This window comes from Dermacentor albipictus, chromosome 4 (genome assembly GCF_038994185.2).
Source record: "Dermacentor albipictus isolate Rhodes 1998 colony chromosome 4, USDA_Dalb.pri_finalv2, whole genome shotgun sequence".
Lineage (NCBI taxonomy): Eukaryota > Metazoa > Arthropoda > Arachnida > Ixodida > Ixodidae > Dermacentor > Dermacentor albipictus.
In genome coordinates this window covers 133,483,707-133,497,985 of record NC_091824.1, presented here as the reverse complement: position 1 = coordinate 133,497,985, position 14,279 = coordinate 133,483,707, and the positions used below count along the sequence as shown (strand labels likewise).

The 14,279-nt window shown below is 45.7% G+C and overlaps 1 protein-coding gene across 1 annotated transcript in view; it reads left to right on the top strand.

Moving 5' to 3' along the window:
* LOC135898337 (ATP-binding cassette sub-family G member 1-like) overlaps positions 1–14,279 on the top strand; it is a 31,666-nt gene that overhangs the window by 10,033 nt on the left and 7,354 nt on the right. The window contains exons 6-9 of the mRNA XM_065427223.1: positions 3,600–3,723; positions 7,707–7,821; positions 10,800–10,945; positions 12,676–12,777. Coding sequence (XP_065283295.1) covers positions 3,600–3,723; positions 7,707–7,821; positions 10,800–10,945; positions 12,676–12,777 — 487 coding nt within the window. The remainder of the gene's footprint in view (positions 1–3,599; positions 3,724–7,706; positions 7,822–10,799; positions 10,946–12,675; positions 12,778–14,279) is intronic.

The following is a 14,279-nucleotide window of genomic DNA, read 5'->3' as shown; positions in this document are numbered from 1 at the left end:
ACATAGGCCGATAAAAAGCGTTCACCTTCCTGTCTCACTTTTTTTCTTCTCTGTTGTGTGTTGTATTATAGTGCGGGTCCTTAACTTGAAAGCGCTTCAAATAACAACACAAATTGTATCATCTTTGCCTCAGATAGACAGCAATGGGGATGGATTTTGAGCGCTTAGAAGGACGGAGAGATTGCGATAGCACGCGACTGTAACAACACCATCCGCAAATAGCTCAAACGGGCTGCAAGAAACAGTGATCAATGCTGTTAGGGCCACTTTTTTTTCTCTCATCAGACTTCTATAGTAGCCATTGCATTGCTTTAGTAATAAACAGCACAGGGGCACGAAATAATCTGGTGATCTTTAATTTCTTAGTGCCTCCCTGCTTAATGATTAACCAGGCACACCGACCATGTTTTCTTGACACCACGGTCACTTTAGCCTCAGATGTTCGGCAGTTCCTTGGAACTCGCACTATTTCTTTGCACCGGCTTCTGTGCTCGGCTTTTTCCAACCAAATGTGACGTTGATGCAGTGGAATGAGCAAACACAAACTTAGTACAGTGTACCATCCTCAGACGAACGGTCTTACGGAACGGCTTATTCGAACAATAACGGCAAAGCTGTCCATGTGTGTTTTTCGTATAACCATAAGGATTAGGACACTGCTCTCTCTTTTGTCACATTCGCGTACAATACATCACACCATGTTATCACTTGGATGGGCCGAGATCCAGTACTACTTTGTAATACGATACTGCCTACCACTCAAGAGTCCGTGTCTCAGTATACGAGTGACGTCATTGCTGGAGCCTAAGGAACACGCCAAGTTGCTAACCGCCGCCTTTGTGCTTCTCAGAAGAAGCGGGAAAGCATTTGTGACAGTCGTCACCAGGACGTCGATGATTTTCCCGGGGATCTTGTCCCTGTGTGATCTCCCAGCCGCCGCTTCAGCCTCTTGAAGAAACTAATATTCCACTACTCTGACCCTTACCGGGTCGTCTGTCAGATAACCGACGTAACCTACGAGATGTCTCCGATCGCACCTACTACTTGCTCTATCCAGACTTCCCATCACGTCGTTCAGGTCAGCCGCCTAAAACGCTACCAGTCCTTCTCTGCCTAAAAAGCAGCGGGACGGTGCTTCCACGCCAAGTGGAAATATGTTGCGCAGCTCTGCACAACTCTGAAGAAGATGCAGCACGAGCTTAGGTCTAAAGAAGTGAACACTTCGATGTCAAACCTGCCGTAAGCTTGGCTTTGTCAATTACTGTAAATTACTGTACATTCTGCAAATAAAAAAAATATTTATGGGGTTTCACGTGCCAAAACAACGATCTGATTATGAGGCACGGCGTAGTGGGGGAATTCGGAAAATTTCTACCACCAGAGTTTCTTTAATGTAAGTACATCTAAAGCAACGGGTGTCTTCGCATATCGCCCCCATAGAAGTGCAGCCGCCACAATGTAAATATACGCTGCCCGTCTTGCTTCTTCTCTCAGCAAATATTTTATTCTAAACCGAACTTAACGGGAAGCTTTAGCTCCTACATGGGAAATGAGCAATACTTTCTTCTGACGAAGACTCCGCCGCAATTCGGGAGTTATGTTGAACTTAAAAGTAACATTTAACATGAGATTTCATAAAGCGAATATTTATTTAGCTTGCACTTTTTTAAATTATAAGAAAATTCGAAATTTCAAGAATCAATACTTGAAGTGTACGACTCTGTATCTCAGCAACTAAAAACGATGTCAAAACTCTGTAATCTGCACCTAATATTTCATTTAATGTGGACAAATATGATTTTTCATATGCCGCCCTGAAATACACCACTAATTTCTGAATATGGCATTCGACAAATCTTCACAAGCATTGTAACAACTTCGCATAAGTTATAAATTCATGCATCAAATTTGTCTGGTTGAGATGCTCTAAGGGATGCAGTTTATAAAGATGCGATATCAGTTTTTTATGTGAACTAACGGATTTGTAAACTTCCTGCTTCTATTCTTTTTTCAAATTTATCTATTTCCGATAATTCTTGTCAATAATGCCATGGCCTACATCAAAATCATGTTTGATGTAGTGATCACAGATCACAGTGATCACTGTGATCTGACGTTCTCTCTTGAATGCAGCAATTCTCATTCAGATCGGTTGAGCGGTTGAGCGATTTTCTCATAAAACCATTAATGTGTTTTACATCTATTTGAGCAGCCGGCATCGAAGAAAGGCGCGAGCTAAGGCTTCCTCTTATTGCATCACACCGGTTCTATAGGAAATCCACGAAACATAACGCTGACTATACGGAAGCCCGCGGCCGCAGTGGTTCACAAATAATAAGAAACAGTGAAGAAAGGAAACCCAACGGACGCTTTGCCGGAGCCGTTATCTCGGCCAGACATCTAATCCGGAATGCCGTTGAGCAGTCTGCCAAGGAGTCCAGCAAAATCATCGATTCATTGCCAGTCGAGCAAGTAGGAGATTGTCTTCAAGGCTGATACATAAGGCAACAGTTTCAGGGTGTTCTTCGTTCTACTATGTTTTCCTTAGTTTCGCGTCATGGCATACATGACAGCGCGAATTTCAAATCTTTAACGTCGATAGGCCACTGTGGTGGAGAAAAAAAAAACAACATATGTCGAGAATTTCTTGGTATGTATGCGTCACGACTGCTTTGTGATCAACGATGCGACAGCCGCTTCGTCATCATCACTGCTGTGACGTCATATTTTGGGTTTACCACGTATCGCTCCTCTCCTCGCCTCCACCCGGTACCTACTGAAACCTATTCAACGTCATGTGAATACACGCGCAGGCTCGACGCATCTTAGAAGGTGAACAGGAAGTCTGCCATGTCGGTATCGTAATAGGCTTGATCGCTGAGCTCGAACACAATTAAATGCGCCGTGACACCGTCGAAAATTTCCCTGCGGTAGCTGGCGAGTGGCGCCATGAGCTTGCAGGTGTTTTGAAGCCGAGGTATGATGCCTAATTTAATGACAGATATTGGCCTTTGTACATTGTCATATAGGTAGAAGATGCGATATGCCCGGAGGTATATATGTACGTTTAATTGTTAATTTGAGGCGAATGGTATTAGTAGCTTGCTACTTGTTGTGCCTGCGCACAAGGACCCGCATGGTGCACAATGCCCGATAATGCGAGCCGATGGCATGCTCGAGCGTCAGCAAAGGCCAACGATTAAAACACTTACTGGGTGCTGTCTTTTCAAAAGAGATCTCAACAGGCTCATCATGCGCCAACAGCAACCTGTTACGATAAAAAAGGTAGCAGGGCTTCTGCTTCATTATTTGCCGCAACGGTTACTATATGGGCGCATGATGTTGAAGACGACCACGTTCAGAATCCCCCGAGAAAGTCGAAATGTATCGAAAGTCGACCTAATATTTGTGTGGCCTTGGAGTTTCATTGCAGAAAATTTCGGTTTCTTTGACACTGCCAATGCGGGTTTCATGCTTTATATTCACAAACCAATTTTGAGATGAGTTGCATAATTTCTTGAACATTATCGTTGGCTTACTTAAAATTCAACTATGACTGAATGAATGGATAATTAACTACGGTTCCTTGATATCCGCAGTGGCCTGGACAGCACCTCAGCGCTGCGTTGCGTCCGCGTACTCAAATCGCTCGCTGAATCAGGACGCACAGTGGTGTGCTCGATTCACAACCCGAGTGCTCGACTGTTTTCACATTTTGACAACGTGAGTATAAAAGGCAATAAGATTTGTAATTCCTTGCTTGTCTTGACTGCTCACATTCATGCCTGGAGTGATCCGATATTACGACCCAACCCTTGTGAAAGCTTGGCCAAATTATTGGTAGTATTGTTTAGGTGACCTTCTGTGAATGATTCTTGCCGCTAGGCATCGCTATGGGTAAAAAATTAAAACATAACTCACAGTTTCTGCCGGAAAATAATACAGTGGTAGATATCGTGGATTAGCAGTAGTCACAATGGCGGTGTTTCGCAATGTCGTGTTTGCAGCAAGCTATCGCAGTGGAGCACAAACAATGTACACATTACTACCACTCAGGTATTTGGAGGGCCCACGAGACTGGTTGGAAATGAAGTGGTTTGCAGTGATTGATTAAATGAGAAAATACTTCGGGTGAAGAGCATATACACTTGTATAATGTGTGCTAGCACGCTGCAGGATACATTGCTAGATGCAAATATGCGGGACAAAGTTATACCCGGCACTCCCTTGCAATATGCAGTGCGCCGAATCGTTTATTACGAAGAGAAAAAGTGGGCTATGTGTGCAGTGGAGTATAGGAAGAACTCAGTGCCGTCCTGGTCTATGCTTGCAAATGAAACTGTCGAGTCTACTGTTTAGTGGCACACCGACGTTGAGGCTGGCCTACTGAACTTCTAGTTGATGTATGGCTGCGACGGCGTTCAATTGCGTTTTACGCCTACTATATGATATGCAGCATTTGAGTTTTAATATAGTTAAGCACGGACATTTTGCTGCCGTGTGGATAGCGAGAATACTCAATATTTCCGACTGCAAAAATAAGCTCATATGCAGAAATCCTGCTAGAGAAGCTTTTGTTTTCTAACGTCTTTGTGCAATGTAGCCCTGTGATACCTTGAATGGACAGTTGTTTAGGCAAACACAGGCTATATACTCAGCCCACTTGTGAAGAAACAAGTGTTGAGAAGTATGGCTAACACCTCTGTATGCAAGAGCTTGGTTTGTTACAATTTGAGGAATTATAAAACTGACTATAAACAGAAGAAACAAAATAAAACAACGAACAGCACAACAAGTGAGGACAATCTTTAGCACACTTGGTTTAATAATATTTAGGACGGTGTTTAGAAAATATGCCCCCCCCACCTTTCCCCACTTTCTATTTCCATTGCCAAACGCTAAATTTCTTTGTCCCTGTTCAACCTGCTGCTCATTCGTCTCGCCGATTTGCTACCGCCAGCTCTCCGTATATGCAGACGACATATGTATATGGGCTTCAGGTGCGGCTCGTGTAGATGTCCGCGCACGACTTTAGAAGGCTTCAACGGCCGTGTCAACATACCTAAGAAGGCAAGGCCTGGTGCTTTCCCCCTGAGAAATGTGCACTCGTTGCTTTTACTCGCAAAGCGATGGCCCCATATGCTTTGCAGATTAATGACCAAACTGTACGATACAGACGAACGCGCCGCTTTCTTGGCGTCATAATTGATAGAAACTTGTCTTGTGGCCCTCACGTCTCGTACATGACAAAGTGTTTTGCCGCCCTCGTGGACCTTCTTTCTCGGCGGGAAGCCCTGGGGCGCAACAGTACCATCAATGTTGCAACTATATAAAGCACTATTGTTGGGCTTGCTGCGGTGCAGCTCACCTGTACTAGGCAATAATTGCGCTACAAATATCCGCAAACTCCAGAGCGTGCAAGCACAAGAACTCAGAACTTGTCTCGGTCTCCCCAAAACTAGGTCATCGATTGTGACAGTGGCCATTGCTGAGACGCTTCTTTGACAGTCTACATAGATACAGAAATCCTGAGAGTACACATTCGACACCTGTCTCGGATTCCCTCACACCATCCTGCTTGCTTGCCAGCAAAGAGGCCACGTTGAAATTTTGTCCAAAGTGCCATAAGACATCAGTCCTACTCGCCATCACAATTTACGCCTGCTGCACGATTATCAGACACATTGTGGTGTCTGCACCGGCCGCAAGTTCAATTGACAATTACAGGCAACAGAAAGAAAGCTGTAGTGCAGATGCATGTTGCGCAGTTGCAAGCTTTGAGGCAAGCAATTTTGGAACACATTCGCAACCTACACAGATTCCGCCAACATGTCTACACAGATTGGTACGAACGGCCTGCAAGGGTACCGACATACAAAACATTCCCAGCTGACCGCTGCGGTGGGGGTGGCGATATTCGGAGAACCAGACCTTGGAACGCCCCCGGCCCGCTTCGATAACTCGTTCTCAGAAAACAACAATACGCCGCGTCCCCAAGCGAGCGCCGCCGCTATGACTAAACGCGGTCGGCGGACCAAGTATTCTTAGTGGATTCACCGTGGCCCCCACGGCTTGTTAGAAGCGGTGGAAAACCTGGGAGAAGATGTCTGGCAGCCGTCTCAGGGGGCTTAGAAATCATGGATGGACACGGCGGCCATTGTCTGCGGGGTCAACACTGGGATGAAGAGGCGCCTGCTCGGGGCAAGCACCATGTCTCCGATAACCCACTCACCTCGGCTTGGTCAGTGAAACCTGTGCGGAAGTGTGTGTAACCCTCCCCCTTAAAGGCGGGTCGGCTACGATGACTTTGAACGCTCCGAGTTTGTAGCAGGTTGAACGGCCGTTTTTCCCTCACCTAGGGATCTAGGGAGGACAGAGTGTTTATAAGCAGCTGTTGTGCGGCTGCTGGGAGTGCATTCCTCTTTCAATCATGTTAGACTGATGAACTGTAATGTTCTCATGTAGATATGGTAAATAAATCCCATATTCCTCGTTCTCGATGAGAAGCAGTCCTTCCCGTTAACAACGTCCTCAGCGTAGATAAGTTGGACGACGCCAACGGCCAGCTACCATCTATTTCATACCCGACTCGAAACATTACAACTGGATGCCCGCGGTGAGATATTCCTACAACTCTGACAAGGTGGATTGGTAAAACTCAACAGCTCAGCTGCTGCAGTCATCATCCCGACAAAATCAGAAGAAATCAAAGTAAAAACTTCATGTGTGACCACATCGACGGGTGCTGAACTTTCGGCATTCCGTGTTGCACTTGTTTTCATTATTTTGGAACCACCACAACAATGGACAGTCTTTAGTGACTCCAAGGCAGCCCTTCAGTGCATAAAAAGCCCAATGCACCACGGACCCAATGAAGAACTGGCATCAGAAATTCGACACATGTATCATCGCAGCCATGATAGGGACACAACATAATATTTCAATGGCTTCTAGGACATCGCAGCGTCAGCGGGAATGACCACGCCGTCGAAGACCCCCGATCTGCACATGAAAGTGGTCAACGTGCATAGATTCCGCTTTCGCGAACAAACGCTGAGGCTGTGCTGCGATTGATGTCCCGTGAATGTACTTTGCCTCTGTGGGACTCGAACATTTTCAACAGGTGTCGTTTGCGTTGGTTGTCTCCGGACATACGAACGCACCTGCCACCTGGGTTAACAAGACGTGGACAGACCATGCTGTACCGTCTGTGGCTAGGCGTTGCATTTACGAACTCATATGCTTTCCTTATTTGAATGGCCAACAGCCCCATGTGCGCCACATGCAGCATCGATGAGACGCTCGCTAATATTATCTATGTCTGCCCGTGATATAGTGCTCAGGGACAAGTGCTGTGCAGAGTACTGGACCAGTCGGACAATCGTCCACTATGAGAACTCAAAGCTTTAGGTCAGTGCTCCCGCTGAACATCTGCGTTGAAGGCCTTACTCGCGTTATTAAGGTTCCTGCGGTTTACGGGGCTTCACGATAGACTTTAAGAACGCCGCCTCCTACCGCTATGCTGTGTATGCGCTTTGTCCGTGCTCGTCTCTATTTCTCTCTATTTCCCCCTTCCGCTCTCTTTCTCTTTTTACCCCCCTTCGCCCCTCCCTCCGTGCAGGGTAGCCAACTGGAACTGCCTCTGGTTAACCTCTGTCTTTCTATGCATCCTTTTCTCTCACTCTTTGACCATTTGACCCGTTCAGCTTTACATGCTTTCGAGAGGAAGGTGCATCTACAGCGGCTCAGTAGAGCAGCTACTGCCATTCTTGGAGTCTCAAGACATCCACTGCCCGGTATTCAACAGCCCATCCGATTTCAGTGAGTGAACTTTTTTCATTGATTCATGATGTTTTGCGCCCCGAAGCTACACAAGGGCCCTACGACAAATGCTGTAGTGCACAGCTCCACATTTATCTTGTCCCTCTGGATTTAAGTGATCTCAAGGCTTGGCACACACGATGTTTCCCGTTCCGTCTCCATCCAAGTGTGGTTGCCATGGCCGGCAATCGAACCGGCGACCTCGCGCTAAGCAGCAGAACGCCATAGCCACTGAGCCACAGTTTGTGTTTTTTTGGAGTTCACGAAGTTTACGCTCCTATAGTATTCGGAATGAAAAGTAAGCCTATAAGGGGTATTCACGCCACGAAGTCTCAAGCTTTGAATTTTGCATGATATGTCATTTGATAGGTCCACCGGCGCATGCGCCACCTCCCCACGGTACTGTATGGTGGCTAGAAGAGTAGGTGTGTCGGCCGCCCCGCCTGGAGCGTAGTTCCGCATCATGACGCAAAAGTGTCGCTGCGCTCAGTGCAACGATTTTCAGCGGCGCATGTCGTCTGATATTTGTGGCAGACGGCGCGCAACTAATAAAGCAGTGAAGAACTATCATCTGTAGCCATCAGTTCGTGAAATGAGGCGATGCAGGGCTCTATTATTGCGTGCTTGTAAGTTGCTAAAATATGTTGAAGCTTCTAGGAGAAAAAGGTGAGCGGCATGGTTAACGAAGCTAATCTCCGATGGTGAATAAGCGGAGTCCGCACCATGTAGTGGCAGTATTTCTACTTCAGAGGAGATTGACAAGCAGACTTAATTCATTGCTCTGAATTATAAATTTCGGTGGCCGAAAACAGTATCGTTCTCAGCGTTGACAAGAGCAGCAGCGGATACCACTTGAGGAAAAAAGACGCTTTTAGGAACAGCTCCTCAAACGTTATTTCACCCACGTGTTCGACAAAGAATTAACGTGTACCAAATTTGCAATAATATAGTACTTGCGCTCATCTCTAAAATATGATAACCTAAAAAATATGAACACGCGTTATTTGGGATTGTGAAGACACAATGTGTTAATGACCGCAAACCCTTGGAGAGATCAGAGCAACAAGTTGCGAATGAACGCTGCATGTGCAAATTACGACATGAAGATTTTTTGTGCCGGAGCCTGCGGAACTTGTCGTCACGTACGTGCTGTATCGTGCTCGGTGACTGGATCTGGAAGTGGAATGTTCCATGGTTGCTGCATTTTCTCTTTGAGCAAAATTAGGTTCAAACGTCACAATAAATGAAGTTCCATTGTAAGCGTGCGAATTTCTGTACAAGGATCCGACGGCTGCACTCCATGTCTCCGCAGGAAAGTTTGCCTGTTGCTGAAATATAATAAATATCACATGCTATGGCATAACGGTTGTAAGGATATATTGCTAAGCTTTAGAAAACACGAACGACAACAAGACTTCATTACACAGGAACTGTAAGTTCAGCAGCAAGTTTTTACCCGCCGTGATGGCTCGGTGGTTATGGGGTTAGGCTGCTGAGTACGAGGTCACGGGATTGACTGGCGGCCCCGGTGACCGCATTTTGATTGGGGCAAAATGCGAAAACATCGGTGTACTTAGATTTTGGCGCACGGTGAAGAATCCCAGTTGGTCCAAATTTCCGAAGTCCTGCACTACGGCGTGCCTCATAATCAGAAAGTGGTTTTGGCACGTAAAACCTCATAATTTTTTAATGTACTCCGGAATGCCCCACTGCAGCGTCCCTCGTCGCTAGCCCCTGTGCTTCTGGACGTTGAATCTTATGTATTTGATTTATACGATACTTGGCTACACCAACCTACGAAAAGCTACTCGCTAGTTAATAGCTTAAAATTCCAAAATAACTCCGCGCTCATTCGAAACCGGTAAAGATATAGGGCTTAGTTCGTGCATAGAAGCTAAAAAAATACTTCCAGAGCTCTCCGTTTTTGCAACAATAGCGCAATTGCCTGTAATGTTTTGCCGGCACTTCACAGAATGGTATGTAAGCATATATTGGAGCTCAAATCAGAGGCGGCGATATCCTCGAAGTCGCCTTTTGTCTTCCCTGCTTAAGGATAGCGACGTGCGCAGTAGAACCGTTCTATTGACTGCAGCGCCATTTTTGTGTCATGATGCGGATAAGTGGTGAACTAGCGCTCGGTCGGCAAACCTACTCCTCTAGCAACCATAGTGGGGCCATAGTAGAGAAGCCTGAAGATAAATGTTTTAACATTCTGTCATCGTGTACTGTGCTCGAGCGTTGAAGTAGATGAACGGTGCACTGGAGAATTAGGCTTTTCGAGCGCTTCACGTTGTCAACGCATCGCCGACGCTAATGCTGTGGCGCCGTCTGCTAGGTAGTAATCAAACCACTTTATCGACTAGATGCCGCCTTTTTATTACTAAGTAGACCAAAGATAAAACAAACAAGTGATGTCAATACTAACGGCAGAACATGTCTTGTCCACAGCGCAAGAGAGCACTAAGCGATGTTTGATTTTACCATTTATTTGTCGTGGTCACGATGGAGAGGAAGTAAAAGGGATAATCAAGATTTAAGCGGGTGGGCAGGGTACAAACCTTGTCGTAACGTAATCGCGGTAACCATCGGCAGGTGGCCTGGTAGTCAGTTGTTTAAGAGAACATGCGCAGTAGACCTAACGTATCACGTTCCATAATAACGCATCACGCATTAAGGAAAGCTAAAACAATCAAATGATTTTTACCGTTCCGTCACGAAAAAGGAACGTATTGGGTTTCCAACGTACAGTTGCCTATAACTAATCTTGTTCTTGTTGCTCATATTAGTCCCTGTTACTCGTGCTATACACTGCATGCTGGAAATGTACGAAATGTGCAGCTGTCAGTCTGGTAACTACATAGCGAAGACATAATTAGCAGCCTGTACGATGCATAAAATAAAAGGCAAGACTGACTGGCAATGAAGTTGACCATCGATTGCAATTTTGCCATCTCTTTTAATTTCTTGCGCATTTTCAGTTACGGAGATAGCGTCTGGCGAACACGGAGAATTGACAACCAAGTTGTCGGGATTCTTCATTCCTGATGAGTGTTCCATTATTAACGAAAACTGGCATGATTCGTTGCCTCTCACCAGCTACGGTGGACGAATAATGAGCGATAAGGTAAGCATCTAAGACGTTGTATGTGTCTAACGCGCACGCCTAGCTGTTTAAAAGGGCGCTTATTGCACTGTGAAAATCTTGACTATAATTGCCACTTCACAACTGGCCGGAAGCAAGATTACATTTACCGGCGCTCACTGCGTGTTTTGAAGTGCACGAATGTTCAACAAATGCAAAAAAAAGAAGTCACAGCTTCATAGAGGCGTTTTAGGATGTAAAGTAATGTGAAAACGCATCTGTAGTCGTAAGACAATAATGAAATTGATGGCATCGCATAGATAATCCCTTTTTGTTAGATGTTCACACGTCTTATTTTATCAATAGTGAAAAAATGAAGCCTTTGCAAACGTAGCACTAATAAATATTATTCATAGCGTCATTGAGATGCCAAGAGCGCGCATTCGAGACCTTTCGCGGCTACCATCCCACCATTTAGCCTGTTTGCCAGCGCGAAGACCACAGGCTACATTCTATGGTATTGTGACGAGACACCATGACTCTATGCCATCTGTCTTCAAGGCTGCAAAATTCCCAACATCGACATTGTAGTCTCTCCGGCAAATTCACATATGGTTCTTAGTTCCTGGTATTGTTAAGAAGGCAGGATTGTCACCGCTAGCTCAGAAGCAGCTGTTTTTGACTGTCCTAAACGAGTGTTATATTCACCGCAGACAGATTTATATGGACGGTCCCACCAATTAGAACTGCTTTACCGGCGCAATGGTTGTTCCATCGGACGCCGTCTCGTTGCAATTCAAATAATTTCACAATACGCCGTCGAGAGCAGCAGAACTTGCGGCTCTTCAAGGTGCACTCTATTACGTGCTCCAAGCAGCCACCAAACCGTCGGGCTATTTTCTGCGATTTGAAAACAACCCTACAAACTCTGTCGTTTGCCCTACGTCATAAGTTACACGAACAGCTAGTGTATGAAATAAGCTACGTTCATCACCATGTGCTCGAGAAAGGACATGGCATTGCATTTGAATGGATGCCGAGTCACTGCAGACAGCGCACATGAAGCTCATCAAAAACATCAGCGGCTGCCTCTACCACTCTCATGAACAGATGCTGAGCGGCAGCTTCCATCACGTGCTCGCCACATCACACTTCTACGATGTAATTCACCGGGTTTTATTAACTCACGCTTGCACTCTCTCGACCCTAACTTGCGACTTCGCTTGCCACTTGAACTCTCCCGGTGCGAAACATCGTTATTTCTTCGCATGTGGCCAGGCTTCGCATTTACCAATGCCTATTCATTCCTAATAGGGATGACCAACAGTGAAGTGTGCTACTTGTGCGGGTGCGATGAGACTCTATAGCAATTTCTGTGTCACTACCCATCCTTTGACACTGAACGACGTACTCCACAAGCTAAACTATTAGATAACAGAGCGCTTTTGGAAGAAAATATCCTTTGACCATGGCCTATGCATTCTTGCATGCAAAGGGCCACAAAAGCCCTTCGGCACTTCTTGAAGGCTACTGGACTGTACGAAAGCTTGTGACAGTTACATTCCTCGGCGACTGATTCTTTGAATGACTGACTATTGCTCTTATCCTCTTTCCTTCTTATCCCTTTTCGCCCTTTCTTCTTGCACAAGGGTAGGATAGGCGTCCGGGCACGTCCTTCGTTTCCTTCCCTACGTTTCCCTCTTCTTTTCTCTCTCACGAAGGTTTGCTTTCCACATATTTGATATGTGCTGGAATGTTCCTATCTTTAATAGGAGAGGGAGGAAGTCAAACGACAACATGAAGTACGTGTGAGATACTGCAAGCAGTTCAAGACTCTCCTAAAAAGGAGCTTCCTCTGCGTAATGAGAAGCAAGGTACGTTAGTAACTCTAAAATTAGTTATAGTTAATGAATATTCCCATTTTTGGAAGTAACCGGTGGTCATTCCAATACTGTTGGCAGTGCATTGGCTGTGTGTGTAATTCACTGACCAAATTTGTGCAGTCGAGCAGTAGAGCATTTATGTTTCTTACAGACGTTTCCTTATTCATACACCAATAGAGATGGCATAGACACTGAACGAAATGGGCAGAAACCATGGTCGAAGTGCGGGAGCTCGGTTTCATACTTGTAGTTTGCTGGTACCAGATTGAACCTTCGGCGTGCCTGGTGCACAGACATCATTAGGCCGCTAGAACACAAATAATGTTGTCTTGAATATGATGTTTATTGAATTACGAGACCTCAGACATCATTTCTTCTATTTGTAACAGTTTTCGCAATGATGCTCTTAGCCTCTATTAAGTAAAATTGTTTTTTCGTCACCATCCTCAAGGGGAGAAAAAAAAAACAGCTTCAGCGACTAATAAAGAAGGAAAGAAAAAAATGGCCAGGCTTTGCTTGGTTAATCCAAGAATGCGTTGCATATTGCGCGAGTTGGGGCCCAGCTTTTCCTCCAGCTGTCGTGACGTCACGTCATGTGGTTGCGCTAAAGGTCAATGGTGGCTGCCCGGCCGCGCCCAAGGGCTGAACTGAGTGATTGCAATATGCAACGCATAAAAATAGAAGCAACCTAATAACAAACATAGCAAACTTAAAAGAGAATAGACCCACATATGAGACGCGCAGCAATGAACAATGGCTCATACCCTCAATGGTGGCTGCTCGGCCGCGCCCAAAGGCTGAACTGAGTGACTGCAATATGCAACGCATAAAAGAAAAAACTTCAGTGATTGAAGCAAAAAGTGCACACACTGTTTCGTACCACCTAAACCACATACAGCACATCATTCGTTTCAATAAAGAAAAAGCACAAAACAAGCATCCAAATCACATCATTGATGATAAGGTGCTACTCATAACAATGAAAAGCGCGTAGCGCTTCCCGCATACCTTTCCCGGTAATGATTACTGCTGCACAAGCTGATGCGGTGACGGCAGCTTGCGACGTGAGGAGTGACGTGACTAGCTTGTCATATATAAAAGAACCAGCGTGGCAACGGATTTCATTGTTGCAGCACCACTGTGGGTAGGCAACGCAGAGTTCGGACTTCCGTGGAGCAGCATATATACGAGGAGTGGCATAGGGAAAAGGAACGGCCGTACACCAGCGGCGGGGTGCTGCCGCTGGTCGAATTGCTGTGGAAATCCAGAAGAGCGCAAGTCCGCATGCCCACATTCTCCTCTCATGGAATAATGCGCTGGAGGAGGTATTTAGCAATGAAGCATTGCATGCATACCTCAACAGTTGTAGTGAGGGTTTTCAACAGCTTCGCTGGACATTCACTTTCGCAGGGCCGCGATGGCGAGTCAACTCCTTTAGTAACGTGATCGGCAGCACTCTCTCTTTTCCCGTATTTCTGCTTTATTCCTTGAGA